This window comes from Mixophyes fleayi, chromosome 4 (genome assembly GCF_038048845.1).
Source record: "Mixophyes fleayi isolate aMixFle1 chromosome 4, aMixFle1.hap1, whole genome shotgun sequence".
NCBI classification, from domain to species: domain Eukaryota; kingdom Metazoa; phylum Chordata; class Amphibia; order Anura; family Limnodynastidae; genus Mixophyes; species Mixophyes fleayi.
The window spans coordinates 339327320-339344085 of record NC_134405.1 but is presented as its reverse complement, the minus strand read 5'-3'; the positions used below and the strand labels follow the sequence as shown (position 1 = coordinate 339344085).

General features: G+C 45.6%; 1 protein-coding gene across 1 annotated transcript in view; it reads right to left on the bottom strand.

The window, feature by feature from the left end:
* The window catches only part of ERC1 (ELKS/RAB6-interacting/CAST family member 1), a 67945-nt gene extending 54055 nt beyond the window's left edge, over positions 1-13890 (bottom strand). Inside the window, exons 1-6 of the mRNA XM_075206062.1 lie at positions 13435-13890; positions 10065-10139; positions 8537-8692; positions 7596-7688; positions 6312-6479; positions 5163-5330 (exon numbers count right to left, since the gene is read on the bottom strand). Of these exons, the coding sequence (XP_075062163.1) occupies positions 5163-5330; positions 6312-6479; positions 7596-7688; positions 8537-8692; positions 10065-10139; positions 13435-13875 (1101 nt within the window). The 5' untranslated portion in view covers positions 13876-13890. The remainder of the gene's footprint in view (positions 1-5162; positions 5331-6311; positions 6480-7595; positions 7689-8536; positions 8693-10064; positions 10140-13434) is intronic.
* Between the last annotated feature and the right edge of the window lie 2876 nt (positions 13891-16766).

Genomic DNA, 16766 nt, shown 5'->3' with positions numbered 1-16766 from the left:
TGGACGATTATCGCCTCATTTGGTTGGTCGTACCGATTAATATTTTCGTTCCAATCTCGTTTCCGCTGTGCAGTGTGTATAAACTTCCGACCGATCCACAACAGTGAGTACGAAATTACAGTCATTGCTCACGACAACATGGCTGTAAAGAGTCGCTAAAGGGACATCCGCTCTTCCCTTTATCGTCCTAAACAAGGCTAGTGTGTATGCAGTCCATGGACCGAGCGATCTGACCATCGATCGCATGTAAAATCGCTCGGCATAAAAAGTTGGTTGAAATTTCTGTAGTGTGTACCCAGCTTAAGAAAGACGTGCCTCTGTGTCTCACTGAAAGTAAATTGGTAGTTTGTGTTCTCATTGGATCGGTCCAGAAAATGGCTGCCTCCGTGGTATGCAGGCATTGGATGCACTTTTAAATACCCAATGATCCAGTTTGCACTGCACTCAATGCTAAATTCTAGACAGCCAGGTGAAATTACTTACTTTACAAACTACTTTACATTGTAAACACAATGCAGTTTGGCCACAAGGGGCAGCAGTAATGGTGTTCTACAGGAATAATGTTCCAAGGTTAAGACCACCAGCCCACCCCCGCAAACTAGTAAGATTTTAGGGGTCTCATCACAGGGACCCCAGTGCATTCTCCTCTGTTCCCCGCAGCCCTCCAGCTGTCATATAGGAATCACTCATTCACTTTATCTCCTGCTTTGTCCATGTGACAGTCTGAGAAGCGGGCGGCAGCGCCAGAGAGCGACCGCAGCGCTGACCCCACACACAGGACAGTTGTGACAGCGTCTCCCACCGACACCATATAATTACGAATCCCTCCCGGCCACAACAGGGCCCTGTCGCAGACTCTGGCGCATACACAACAACCCCAAGTTCTAAAAATACCTGCAGCCAAAAAATGGGCCCTTTCAAGGAGAGAGTCCTGACGTCCAGGACATCCCAGGAGACAAGAGATCCTTGTAGTCTGAAGACACCTCGGAGCTCAGAGGAGACCGGCGTTTGCCTACGCACACCGGGGAGAATGTGTTTATTTATCGGGGGAAGCCGTCGCTCTGTGTAACCCTCTCACTGCCGACGAGATGTGTGTTCTGGGACACGGACCCTTATTCACATCTCTGGTCCGACCTGATTCGAGGAACCAGAGGTACTGACGCTCGTTTCAAGTGGTTTGTGCCCACCAGACCCCATCGCACTCATTTATAGCTATTTATACGGACACAAAATCTTAACCGAGGAGACAACTTGTTACATCTACAAATACATAGAGTACATTTTCCTATATACTGAATTAAGGTGGCTGTATAAGGATCGGTCCTGTCACTCTGCCTGGAATGCCAAGCAACCATTTTTAATCTGTACACACATGTGGGGGGGCCGAATCAGACAGCTGACGACAAATGATTATATCCCACAGGGATGTAACCAATCGGATTTCCAGGCATGCCCAAAAATGATCCACTTTACTTTTATTTTTCTGGAATTGCTTTGATGCAACAAGACTGCGCCAATTTGATGGTCTCATTCTGATTCGCTGCCAACGTGTGACTCCGCCCCCGCAGTGAAAGGAGCGGGAGTGCAATGCTTGCAGATAGGGACAGAAGTGATACAGGGGACTAAGAATGGTCAAGCGCTGCCCGCAGACCGGACGCAAGGGCGTATTTTGTAGTTGCCATGGAGACCGGATTGTGTGGAGCCCTGAATTAACGTATAAACTTTCTATATGTATGTGACCATGGCGCGCCCAAACCATTCTCCCAATCTCTCCCAAGCCTGGACAGAGACACCAGGGAAACGACATGGGGCTGTTTAAACTATGAGGGTGGCTGGTCGCCCGCTATAGCAGATGGCACAGAGCAATAGGGTATCCGGCTTTTGGTGGGCTTGATCCTATAGAAATCTCCTGACCCTTCCCTGGACATGGTCCGTCCGTAAACCCCCCCCCACCAAGAATATCTTAGCCTCTTGGAGTGGCTCAACACATTAGGAGACCATGGCTGATGGACAGCCTTGAACTAAGGAGAAGATGAGGTGAGATGGATGGGGGCCGGGTCAAGGGATCCCTCGTGGGCACCCACTTGGATGGAGATCTGGGGAAAGTAAAACTAGTAATTCAGGGACAAAGGGACAAAAAAAGATGGAGGGGCCACATGCTTGAGTCCAGCACCCTATGGAAGCTTATAGAGGGGAACATATACAAACATGTTGGCTCCCATTGGAAATCTGTGAGAGGGACGATCTGGACAAAAACATAGGGATTAGTGGCTTTCACAAGAAGGGCGTCACAGATGACCTTTATTGATGTTGTCTAGACCCCCCATTTCGTCACAATTGGTCATTCTGTAATATAAAGAACACTCTGCGATTCTGCCTTTTAAAGATATATTTCTCAACAAAGTGCCGTTAATAGAGTCTGACAGAAAGCTGGAGACATGGTCAGAAAATGCCATACGAGGCTGGAAATCTTATCAAGAAGCTGCAGAGATTAAATCTGCATTCTGAACATTCGTTCTTTTAATCCTAAAGCGGATGTCCGTTGCTCTGTTACCGCGTCAGCTCAACAGGCGTCTGCTCGGACAGCGAGACGTACAGAACCGCTCGCCGCGTTTCAATGGTTTGGCATCATCCTTCCATGACGTATGTAATTTGGAGTGGCTCACGTATGATCTTCCATCCGTGTCTTTACAGCAGAGATGAAGGGTTATATCCGTCCAGCGGCTCAGAGGTGGAGGACGCGGCCATCTCTCTGTGTTACATGAGAAGACGGTAAAGCGCCTGAGTGAACACAGACTCTGAGTCTCTGTCATTCCTCCGACCAATTAGCTTTTCCAAATCAGCGGTTTCCTACAAAAGATGAGAAAACCTCCTGGAACGTGACACCAGCGTAGACCGTGCGGGGAGAGGACTGATCCCCTGCCAGCCGCCAACACTCTGATAAATGCATTCACTTCAACACACAGAACTAGGAGACTTGTGCCAGTCACACAGGGAGAACTCTGTGCCCTCTACGAGGAAAGACAAACTAATGCCTCTAATAACCTGTGGTCATTTCACTGCATCCTGTCCCGTGCCTCAGACAAATACAACCCAGACACAAGGATGTTATCCTGGGGACCGATCACACGGATACAGAACTCATCATGTTCTATAGAATTCTGACAATCAACTACCAACACATACAAAAATTATACTAAATATTCGGCAGCCCACTGGGGTCTGCTGTCCTTATACTTATAATCTGGGCGAATCGCTTTGCTCTGTAAATCACAATCATGTCAGCACTGTCTACATGCCATGCTGGAACCGACCTGCACATGTGATTACCTGACATGTGATTATCTGATCACTGTGTGTATTTGGGAAGCCTAAATAAACGGCATAATACTATCTGTATTGTTTTCCCCTGTTCTCGAGCGTTAAACACTACAAGATTTATCCGCACATAGGATTTCTAATCTGACCAGTGGACACAAATTGTGTGGGGGGGCTCATGAGCAATAAGGACCCGAAACATGAACGTCCATCATTAACGCACATATGACATGCATGAACGCTGTAAGGTAGCGGTGGAAAATACGGTTATAATCACATTAAATGTGCTATACTAATGCAGAAACATCAAATGAAACGACCATGGTGAAAGAGAGAGGGGAGTATTATATAATTACTGTTCCCATCGTTTAGAAATAAATAATGGTCACATGCGACCTTACGGGTGTTAATACCCACCCCATAAGTCGGCGAATAAAAGTTGAGGTTGCCAGGGATTGCGAGACTGAAAAGTTGCATCTGGTTATGAGCTGCGAGCCCCTGATCTAGGCTATAATATCTATGTAACACTAAAGAGTGACCGCGTTACAGGGAAATAAAGTTCAAAGTCGAGACTCACAAATCATAAATAAATAACAGACTGTGGTATAAACAATCAATATGCGTAATACGAGTATGAGGGCGCCCCCTGCTGTACATTATTATGGGTGTTAGAAGTCACCTTGGATTCCTAGGACCCTTATATAGAAGTTCTCGGCTTACAGCTCCATGATTTTATCTGGCGACTTCTTCATATAATATAGGGACGGCATTATAACTGTTGTTTATAAGGGTTCACCAGAAGATTAGATTTCACATACAATGTTTACAAGACACAAAAGCAAAGTACAATTACAAATGTGGTAAATATATAACACTGGCAGATACCAACCTTCAAACAGGCCGCACGTAACCCTTCATATCAGTTATAAGGTAAAACAAGGCATTTAAAGAGACACCTATCTGTAATAACGTATCAGCAGGTAACACATACAAGTGTCACAAGCTGTAACAAACAGCAAGTAGCTGGGGGCCACAGGTGAAGGCTCTGTGATCAAATGGTGCCATCTAGTGGCAACAGTAAAGTACTACATTGTAAATACATACACTATGCACAGTCAATATCATCATATAAGATACAAGATCCTCACTATGTTTATGCATGATCATACAAGTGGACATGATAGTCTTAAGGGGGGGGGGCAGTTCATAGATAGGTATGGGAGTTTCTAAACCAATAATTATTAAAGGACAACGAAGGTGAAATTAGAAAACTAATGACAGCTTTATTACAGCAACATATTCCTATATTCAATTTGACCATTAATATAGCAAAAGTAAATAAGCAGAGTTTGTTGGAAATTTCTACACAACAAAACCAGCTTTAGATTCTATCCAGGCAGCCCGGTGCTATCAGATTTGATAAAATCAAAGCCAGAATTCTTCGTTTTTACCAAACTTCGATTAATATCGTCTTTCCTTAATAAATTTGCTATTAGTTTATCAATTTGCTACAGTTGTCCGTTAATCATTTTTCCGCAATTTTATAATGACCTTGGGACTGATTCATTAAGGAAAGTTAAGCAAAAGTAAGTAAGTAAGGTAAAACCATGTTGCATTGGAGGGGAGGTAAATTTAAAATGTGATGGCAGATTTATAGTTGGGGTAGGGCATATTTGCACCCTTTTAATTGTAACATGGTTTAGTCCAGAAACCTTGAGTAAGAAAACTTACTCAATTTTTTGCTTAACTTTCCTCAATGAATCAGGGCATTATATCTAGTATCCTGGCTAGCTTTGGATAATGACATAACACGATGCATGATCCAACATGTCCGATGGACCCACCTTCTTCTGCAAGACGTTGACTTTCCTCTCCTTCACGTCCAGCATGTCCTTCAGGTCGTGGATCTCCCCGGATAAGGTGCCCTTCTCCTCGGACATCTCCTGGATCTGCTTCGTCTTCTTGTTCAGCATGGTCTCCTTCTCCTCCAGGCGCAAGCGCAGAGCGTCCACCTGCAGAACACACTTATTACTCTTGTCCTTTATTACTATATCGTCAACGTAGTACTCAATCATAAGATCTTACTGTACTTCTGCTCTAACTCCACCCACTGCCCCAACCGTCCTCGGCCGCTAGCTCCCCCCCACTGCCCCCAACTGTCCTCAACTCCAGCCCCAACCCCACTGCCCTCAGTCTCAACCCCAGCTCCCCCCCGACTGCCCCAACAGTCCTCAACTCCAGCTCCCCCCGACTGCCCCCAACTCCAGCCCCAACCCCACTGCCCTCAACAGTCTCAACCCCAGCTCCCCCCCGACTGCCCCCAACAGTCCTCAACTGCAGCTCCCCCTGACTGCCCCCAACAGTCCTCAACTGCAGCTCCCCCTGACTGCCCCCAACAGTCCTTAACTCCAGCTTCAACCCCAACAGTCCTCAACTCAAGCCCCAACCCCACTGCCGCCAAGTCTCAACTCCAACCCCAACAGTCCTCAACTCCAGCTCTCCCCCGACTGCCCCCAACTCCAGCTCCAACCCCGACTGCCCCCAACAGTCCTCAACTACAACTGCCCCTCCCCCACTGTCCCCAACAATTCTCAGCTCCAGCCCCCCCCCACTGCCCCCAAACAGTCCTCACCCCCAGCTCCCCCCCCCCACTGCCCCAACAGTCCTCAACTCCAGCCCCCCCCCGTCTGCCCCCATCAGTCAACTCCAGCCCCAAACGGCCCCCAACAGTCCTCAACTCCAGCCCCCCCCCACTGCCCCAACAGTCATCAACTCCAGCTCCCCCAAACGGCCCCCCAACAGTCCTCAACTCCAGCTCCCCCCCCCAATGCCCCCAATTGTCCTGATCTCCAGCTCCGCCAAGCTGCCAGAGATGTCACTTGAATGGACAGATCACAATTCTCATAAAATGTCTGTTTGTAGGTGACAGGTTCAGTCACAACACAAACCTCTATCTGTGCTCCATATAATCACCTCATTCAGCGATCGCTTACCTCAGTCTGCAAGATGGCCGCCCGCTGTTCTTTGGCCGTGAGGGACTCCTTCAGCACCTCCACGTGCTGCTTGCTGTCTGAGAACTGGTTGGTGAGCGTCTCCAGCTTGGTCTGTACGGCCAGCAACTCCGTGTCCTTACGGGACAGCTCCTGCTTCACCTGCCCGATCTGCAGGGGGGCGACAGAGGTCAGACAGCGGCTGCACACATGGCAGGAGCGGTGTAAGAGCAGGTTAGTGACACAGAAACAGAAGAACATTGGAAGAATGGAGAGAAAAAGTGACCTTGCCCAAAGTCTGACAATTAAACAAGAAATCATTAAGCGGTACAGTAGTTATTATACAGATAATAAAACACAGGTCAGATGCAGCGCCGGTCGCTGTAGACAGCACAGACGTCCATGATCCACAATGGCTGCCTGCAGGATGGTCGGTCCCATCTTGTATTATAAAAGAACATTACAGGGTCCAGGTAACACTATGGGCCTGAATCATTAATAGACGCAAGTCCACTTATGTGGCGTGTTTTTCCACTCAGCGTGAAACCGAAACATATGCGAAAGAACGCAAGTAAATGAGACTATAGACAGCCATGATGTGCAGGGCAGAACGGGCGTATGCCCATAGTCAGTGTACAGTAAGAGCGTCAAGCTGGAGCGCACGCAGCATCGTCCGAATCATACTTCGGGCACCTCTAAGGCTCATGTGTTGTTCTGTTGTATCACTTGCTCCAACTACAGGTGTAAGTACTGGTTACAACTAATGACGGCTGTGTATACAGCTAGAACATGTGTCTGCCATCAGGAGCAACTGTAACAATGCATTTTATCTACAGTACACATTAATAACATCCTGATAAATGTATATCATGGGGAAAAATGTGCGTCCTGCAGTCTGACAGAGCAGAGCGGACCCTAGACCTGTATTCATCACCATTCGTATCTTCAGATCCGCTTCTAGCTGAATACGGACGTGCGTCTGCCCGAATTACTTGTGTTTTTAAGAAACAATGCACATTACGTTTGGCTTGCAGTAATGAACCCTATAAGAGCTTATTGTCATGCGCCAGGTATATTATTCATGTGGACTATAATCTGACTCCGGGACACGTACAGGCGGGGTGCCACTTTATGTGGTTAAGCAGCTTCCGCCCAGCAGCGAGGAGGTTAGAGGTCAGTAGAGAGCACAGAGGTTAGTGTGAGCGGAAGACACCCAGGAACTGCACTCAGAGCGTTAGAGGCAGCGCAGAGACATAGGAAAGCCACAGACAGCACTAGGAGCCTTACGCCAGACAGCTCGGACTGCAGAGCTGACACTCTCTTCCTCAGCTCCTCCGCCTGACAGTCTTTAGTACTCAGATCCTCTTTCAGCTGCTCTACCTGTCAGGACATTGAGCATGTTACACAGACGTACTCACTACCACCATATGCAGCAACGCTGGGGCGTGTCTACAGCAGATCCGTCAGTACATTATAAAGAGCCACTGAACACCAAACACAAAGATATATGTAACAATTTCCATACACTAAATATTGTTTCTTACCAGGGATTCCCACGTATTGGTTTATAACCGCCCTACTGCAACTTTTACTAAGAAATGCTCCACTTTTTCCTTGTGGCTTCCTCCAGTGTTTTCCATCAAAGCATTTATATCATCCGCTTGGATACCACGCACACAACTGCTCTATGGATTCAAATGTGTACATTGCAGAGAGCTGTCCGATGATAGAACGGCCTTGATGGAAAACACAGAAGGATTCCTAGACACACATAAACTTACCCCCTTGCAGAGAACAACCCAAGTCCAAAGGACTAGAAGCTATGTGAGAAAAGACGATAAAACCGCAATTCTATGACTGACCGTGCTGGCTGGGACTTGTAGCTCAACAACAGGTGACTGGTTGCATTAGAAGTATATCGGTCACCTACGCAGAGTGTGGTGCAGTTATTTTAAGGGCTAAGACAGGTATCTTGGGGCTGCACCGAAATTCATGAGAATGTAGCCCCCCCCCCCCCCCCCCCGAGACACAAATAGCCCCCTTAGCCCACTGTGCGCAGACAAAGGATGAAGGCCGGATGATGGATGACGAGGTGGAGGCACACGACTTCCGATGCCATCGGCTCCTCGTCAGTAATTTAGAGCACTAATTGTGTGCCGTTACCCAAGTCTCCTCATCCCACTGAGGGTATAATGGCTCATTGACCACACCCTGTGGACCTTCATTACCTTGTTCTTCATGAATTTGGAATGGCTCCGGTAGACCTCCATCTGCTTCATCTCCTCCTCTCGCTCCTCGGTGCTCAGGGCCCCGTTAGATTTTAGCATTAGGATCTCGTCCTCCATGTCCCTCAGTCCACGCTCCATGGATGTGATTTTGGAGTCCTAAAAGAAGAACATGGGAGACTTCAACAGGGGTCAACTGGTCTACTAAACAGTCAGTAAAACTAGGTTGAACTGAACCAAACTGAAGATGAACAAGCATTGAGTCATCAAACCGTCCAACCACTGGATCGGTCACCACGGTTAGTGGGCTACACGGACAACTCATTGAGAGACCAGAAAGTCATTAATTAAAGCCACATGTGCAGGACAACGGAGGCCTGAGCCACCAGGACCGAGGAACCAACCACAATGCAGACCAACTATGACAGCAAAGTCTGGTGACCACCATCACGTCTGTAAATAACGTGACATTCAATATAAATCAGCAGATTAAAGGACGTCTCATAAAGGAGAACCAACCACCAAGAATATGCACAAATATATCTATACGTGTCCAGAGATTAATGGAACTGGAATATTTGACGTTAAATTGTAATGTAACGGGATTCAGGGCGTTTTGTCTAGATTCCCTGTCCGTAATCCCACTGAAGAATATAAACAATCATCCACGTTTGTGGTATATATACGGTCTGATAACAGAAAACAATAGCTTGCACTAAGCTGCACAGAAAATAAATAGAATGATAAATATCTCTAGTTCTGTTGAGGTCTGGAAACTGGTCCATATAGATTTGTGAATGTTATAAGTAGATCTTTTATACGTAATGACTTTTTGTTTTAGTCTTACTTGACCTTTAAAAGTCCTTTAAAAGTACGTCAAGGTCTTACACTATAGGCTAAACGAATACATTTCACAACACCCTAATTAGCTGAACAGTAGAGCTCTGGGAGAAGAACAAAGTATGGAGAAGAGGAAGCAAACAACGGAACTGTACTACATGCTAAGCTATGCAAACAGACTTACTAGCACCATCGCAGAAACTAACTAAAGTCCTGTAATGAGAATATTTTTATAGTCACACCTTATTTTAGTCCCTTCTGTATAAAAATACAAAAGGGATTCAAATAAATTTAGTCCTTTTCAGTCGTAAAAAGCAAAATATCACAAATTATAAATGCTTATAAGATCAGCTGCAGCTTTCACGGTTGGAATGATTTATGTTCAATGTGGGAGATACCGTGATAAGAACTATTGGAGAAATATATAACAAATTATGGATCAACTCTTATGGGGAGAAGGACACTGGTTATTCTAGGGAGAGAAGGTACCAATATATCTATGTAGATTTGTAACGTTGCTGCAACAGAGGTCGGATTGACCTTGGGCTTAATGACACCTCACTTCCTATATATCTCCATAGAATTTCATTTGCTAGTGAATCGCCCACACATCATCACGACTGTATGAGTCCAGTTTCCCAGCAGTCTTTCTGTAGTGATCCCCCATCCACCTCTCTCCGAGGCCTCGTACCTTCATTTCGATCACGGTCTGAAGGGCTTTCGTTTTGGCAGAATCGGGAGCGTTCTCGAAGCGACGGTGCATTTCCTGCAAGAGACAAGAAGACGAGTGAGACGGCTGCCCGTAAGATCATCTCCCAGCGCAGAGATCCTCGCTCTGACAGAAGGAGGGTGACGCCATGTGCTCAAGTCCCCAGAGTGACAACGGACGGTTACCAAGAGAGGGCGCCGGCTCAGTTCCCTGGGGCAGGACGTGGGGCTGAGCTCCCCCGGGCAGGTTACCGGAGGAAGCAGGCGATCGCTAGTAACCCCCTCATTGCTGGAGAGAATTAGCAACTCACTTACTGTACACAGAAACCTGGATCATACAGAGATCATTATGCTGGGGTGGGATCGACATAATTTATTTATTTTTTAATTTGCATTAAAAAAAATCCCAAAACAATGAAAATATGGAGAAAAAGAAAGCGTCTATTCTTGTCTTGATTTGCAGAAAGAAAAAAGTCCAAAGGGAACTTAAATACAGTAAGATTCGCTCGTCCGTGTAGTGGGGGGTAAATATAATTTCTGGGGAATTTCTACAGCTACAACTATAACCGCGTATCGTGCTAATTATATATTCCAGAAATGCTTCACTTGTTCTGCAATCTTTCTGCAACTTTCCTTATTTAAAAGCAGCTTAAAAAAGGCTTAAAGAATTAAAACACGTTCACTTAGTTATACGGGGGTGACTTTAAATATCCTAACAAAATTGGTGATCAGTTATGCGGCCGTGTGAATCTAAAAGCACATATCATATTACATATTAAAATCTGACGTTCAAAGACTTTTTTTTCATTGAAATATTATGCTGATCCAGGAGTTTGCCGAGCCGTGGACCGTTAGCTGTCGCCCAATTCCTGCCCCGTGTCATCACGTGCAAACTACGGACTCTGTATACAACAGTATATACCAAGTATATTATATCCTTACCCACCTCTCAGCATGTTGTGATATCGGATACGCGCAATTCTATCAATAACGCTGCCAGACACGTACAGATTGTCGCTATTGGCACAACATGGCAGCAGCGATCATAGGGTGTATTAAGGGAGTAAGTCCAAACAACTAGATCTGCCTATCAATCATTATCCTACACACACTGGAAGCGGGCAATATATAGTGGGTAACAATATTTAGGAGTATGCAGCCTGTCTATTCCTTCTTCCTTCTCACCAATTCCTCGCTGTATTATATGAGGTGTTGGTAGTATCTGTATACATTGATATATATTATATTTTATATTCCATAATCTGTACTACGGCCATTAAACTTAACACCCTTTCTATGTCAAATGTAGATGACCAAATGATCAGTATTTTATATATGTTTGTGGTGGAAAATCTGCATCCGTAAATGACTGGATTGTATTCTTATTGTAATTTTATGATTAAAAGCGAACGGTCCCTCAACTGTCCTAAACTGCAAATCTCTCTCTGATCGGTCACATCAAATCTGTGCAAAGCTAATTTTTTTTTTTATTACTTCTAATTTGATTAAAAACAGATCAGATCATGCGTCTTAACTGCAGATTGATGAGATACTGCCCTAAAGTTCCTATAATGCGCTGATATTGCTTATATAAAGTGCACTCCCTGTCTCCTCCACTAGATGGCAGTCTCGTTCTTCAGTATACTCACAGGGTCAGTTAAAGCAAAGTCAACAAATCACAGACTCCACATGGTGCCGTCAGTGTCTATGACACCATCGTTGTGTTATTTATAAAGGGCCTGAATCATTGTATTAAGAGTTGACTAGATGCCGTTTAACCAGAAATGAAGGGACCTAATTACAATATCTTTAGGATTTCACTTTAGAGTTACTTTGTTTTTACACTACAAGAATATCTGCTGAATCTGTCTCCTCCCGGCACAATCTGACCCACAGGACCGATAATGATCCAATTGATCGATCGGAATATTATTGGACGTTGCGCTGGTTTTCAGGCCAAGCAGCCGACATATCCAAGCAAACCACGGTGTGCAGGGGGTAGGGGGGGGGCAGCTTAAAGAGGAAGTCCACTTTGTAACAATCCCACCCCCGCCTAGTCCTACTGCCCCTCCCAAACAGCTACAGAACCAATTACGGTAAGACGTGTAGCGCCATTAGCGTACAGCGAAGGAGAACCAATTCCACTCAGTGTGATTGAAGCGCTCTACTCCGCTCTATGGGAAAGAACTGAACGGACTTCCTCCCGCGGTATGAACGCTTGGCGTACAGATGCGGAAGTGGAATCTTCATGGAAACCCAGTCACATCAGGAAATATTAAACACCACTTATAAATATTTACGTTATCAGATATTCTAATTATTACACAATAATAATTTTTTGGAGCAGCTGCTAAATTTCTCCATGCAAAACGGTATAAAATATATTATATAATTATTTGTATTATGAATAATATTTAAAGCGGTTGAAATAATTTCGGTTGTATGCCAATAATGTACTAGATTCATTTATAAACTAGCTTTAGTGGTGAATTGTTTTTTTGTAGATTAAGGTTCTAAGTCAGCGCCCAATTAATATTAATCGTGGATATTATATCTGTAGGGTAAATTAATAAGGTGTTCCCTAAATGTGGTCATTCCCTTTAAGTCACGTTGTTTAAGAGATGTGAACACAAATCCTGCTCCAGTACAGTGACCCTGTATCCTATGACTTGCCATCGTGCATTACTTTATATATTTGCATATATAGTTTTACATATTTACATTATAGTTTTGCAAAGTGCACTTCTGCATTTAAGCGGCTGCATATCGGTAAGTTTTGGGGGATGCACAGTGGTCAGATCAGATTATTATCGAGGCTCCAGCGTACAGTATGGGCCTCTCCTCTCTCCGGCCTCCCAGTCTGCCCTGCGAGAACTATTTACAGCTACAGAGAAAGCATTTATCCGACACCCATTGTAGGCATAGCAACCGTCTCCATGGGAACAGGAAAGTCGTCTGCTCCACGTATCCTGGGTGAGCGGAGCTGCGGAGATACCAGTTAACCTCTACGCTGCCGGGAACTTGACCTGGCACAAGCAGTGACCTTCACCTTACGACCTGCCGTTATCATTGCTTACTTTAAAGAGCAAGTAAAGCTATCTGCCTTTTAAAGATATTTAATATACATTGTAATGTCAAAGAATTTACTTTTTAGGAGTCAGCAGAGTGTGAGTGACAAACTTGCAAACATGCTCTGCAGAAACTCGCTAGGTGGATTGGTGGATTCATACACAAGCCCAGTGGCATCTAATACACCACTTTTGGTCTCTATATATTACCACTCCTTTAAGTCTCATGTTAGGTCTGCCGGACTACATAGAACAGAGAAGACCCTTGGACCTGTTGGTAATTACCTCTCTCATCATGTTGCTCTCCTTCTCCTTCTGATCCAGCAGACTCTCCAAATGATGGACGTGCATCTCGGCTTCCGCCAACCTCCGTGTCCTCTCGTGGTCCTCGTCCATGACCTTGGACGATATGCCCTTACTCTGCAACATCTCCAGCAGCTTCTTGATGGATTCATCTCTGGCGTTCAGCGTCTGTTTCTGGGTTTCGATCCGTAACTCCATCTCCTCCAGCGTCTTGCGCAGGAGGAAGAGCTCCTTGGCCTGGCGGTCGTGCTCCGCGTGCAGCAGGCGGAAGTTATCCTCGGTTAGCTCGGCGGTGAAGGACTCCTTGTTGCGTCCACCACTGTCCTTCTGGAAGAGCTGGTTGAGGTCTCGTTGGATCCTCAGCTCGTCCTGTTGGGCCTGAATGGTCATTTGTAGATGCTGGAAACAAAGAACGGAAAACATCAAATCTGAGAACGGTGCAATTTAGAAACAAAACATATACATTAAAATATAACATAAATACTATTACTCCGTAGGAGACAATTTACCCTTCATGGTCTTTGTAAATCAAGGAGACAAATTGACATTTATACAACAAATATACATCAGATAAACGTAATCGAGTCACAAAACTCTCAGAGACTTCAAACATTATTATAATCTACAGGAGGGGATAACAAGAGCTATATAATGCACAGAAATTATGTGATGAATAAATATGAAAGATAAAGATGAATATTTGGCTATTAAATCGCTGAATGAATAGGAGCGCTGCAATGACACAGATGCATAGACAATTACTACCCGATTAATCCAAGCAATCACTCTACAGTTTCATAGTTTGGCCACTGGGGGCGCTACTCCACGGAGGTCAATGATTGATTTTATGTCCACTGAGAAAAGAAAAACAACAGTCCTATCTTTATTATAAAATAATTAGAAAATAACAATACAGTTCTACATCTTTAAAATGTACTTGTCAGTTTAACATAGTGGAGGCAGCCATTCAAACATTTGATAGGTATTAATGACTGTGTAAACATTATGTCACTGGTTCCTAGTGACTGGATAGGCTGCACTCTCCGTGATGTCACTGGTTCCTAGTGACTGGATAGGCTGCACTCTCAGTGATGTCACTGGTTCCTAGTGACTGGATAGGCTGCACTCTCAGTGATGTCACTGGTTCCTAGTGACTGGATAGGCTGCACTCTCAGTGATGTCACTGGTTCCTAGTGACTGGATAGGCTGCACTCTCAGTGACGTCACTGGTTCCTAGTGACTGGATAGGCTGCACTCTCAGTGACGTCACTGGTTCCTAGTGACTGGATAGGCTGCACTCTCAGTGATGTCACTGGTTCCTAGTGACTGGATAGGCTGCACTCTCAGTGATGTCACTGGTTCCTAGTGAATGGATAGGCTGCACTCTCAGTGATATCACTGGTTCCTAGTGAATGGATAGGCTGCACTCTCCGTGATGTCACTGGTTCCTAGTGACTGGATAGGCTGCACTCTCCGTGATGTCACTGGTTCCTAGTGACTGGATAGGCTGCACTCTCCGTGATGTCACTGGTTCCTAGTGACTGGATAGGCTGCACTCTCCGTGATGTCACTGGTTCCTAGTGACTGGATAGGCTGCACTCTCCGTGATGTCACTGGTTCCTAGTGACTGGATAGGCTGCACTCTCAGTGATGTCACTGGTTCCTAGTGACTGGATAGGCTGCATTCTCAGTGATGTCACTGGTTCCTAGTGAATGGATAGGCTGCACTCTCAGTGATATCACTGGTTCCTAGTGAATGGATAGGCTGCACTCTCCGTGATGTCACTGGTTCCTAGTGACTGGATAGGCTGCACTCTCCGTGATGTCACTGGTTCCTAGTGACTGGATAGGCTGCACTCTCAGTGATGTCACTGGTTCCTAGTGACTGGATAGGCTGCACTCTCAGTGATGTCACTGGTTCCTAGTGACTGGATAGGCTGCACTCTCAGTGATGTCACTGGTTCCTAGTGACTGGATAGGCTGCACTCTCAGTGATGTCACTGGTTCCTAGTGACTGGATAGGCTGCACTCTCAGTGATGTCACTGGTTCCTAGTGACTGGATAGGCTGCACTCTCAGTGATGTCACTGGTTCCTAGTGACTGGATAGGCTGCACTCTCAGTGATGTCACTGGTTCCTAGTGACTGGATAGGCTGCACTCTCAGTGATGTCACTGGTTCCTAGTGACTGGATAGGCTGCACTCTCAGTGATGTCACTGGTTCCTAGTGACTGGATAGGCTGCACTGAATACTGGATTCAGAACGTGGACCTAAAATAGTTAAAAAAAACAGATGGAAACTGTAGCTTGCAATCACCTGGAGGGGCCAGCACTGCTTATGAGGTGAATGGAGATAGCATCAGGATTTTTTCTGGAACATGAGGTCAACCACACTGGAAAGAATCACGTGTAACTAGAAACACAACAGCTGTAGCCGACACGAGACTGCGGCCATATTGAACTTCACCTTCTAGACGGAACCTGTTAACATTTAAAACCAGTGACATTTCCAAACTGCGGGAAAGCAATTGAAGCAGCTGGAAGCCCCGCCCCCTGCGATACAGCCAAGACTCTCATGTCAAGACGCTGCAGACGGAGATAACGTACGGCCTCGTATATCAGTGTGTGACAGCCATGTGTATGTGCCCCGACGCCATAACTCAGTGCCCCTCAGGGACATCCTTTATATGGTGGCATCTGAAAGCTCAGATCACAGATTCCCAGGGGGTGCCCAGACCACAGGACAATATGCATCCCCTAGACAGCCTGGAGGGTGTCTGCCGGGTGGGACAGGGGGAGGATGTGTTGGTGAGATTAAACATCTAGAGATACGCAGACAGAATACATAATGTCCCCGGCAGATTGAGACGCACGAACAAAGGTTCATTCCGGGTGAAGAGTATGAAAGACAGCAGATATACAACACTATTGTGTCCAAGCAGAAGACAATGACACACTGCCGCCTAGTAATACACCCACCAAGTATTACGTTTATGATGAAGAACAGGGAACTGTGTGTCTGTTTTATGTTTGGAAATATAAAAGTTACTATCCTGTAATAAAACGGCCCTGGGAATACTCTCATCTCTGGTCCTCCACACGAGTTCTGCACAACAGTCCTTGTCACCTGGAGATATCTCCTGCGCTATTCTCTCTGCTGCCGACTCTCCGGACAATAGACAACCCGCAATCATTACACAATATAATATGTATGTATGATTTGTTATACCGTCTGTAAACCAAGCTTAAGGCCCAGCCAATGCTGAGAGTCATGGGCAGCACGGTGGCTCAGTGGTTAGCACTTCTGCCTCACAGC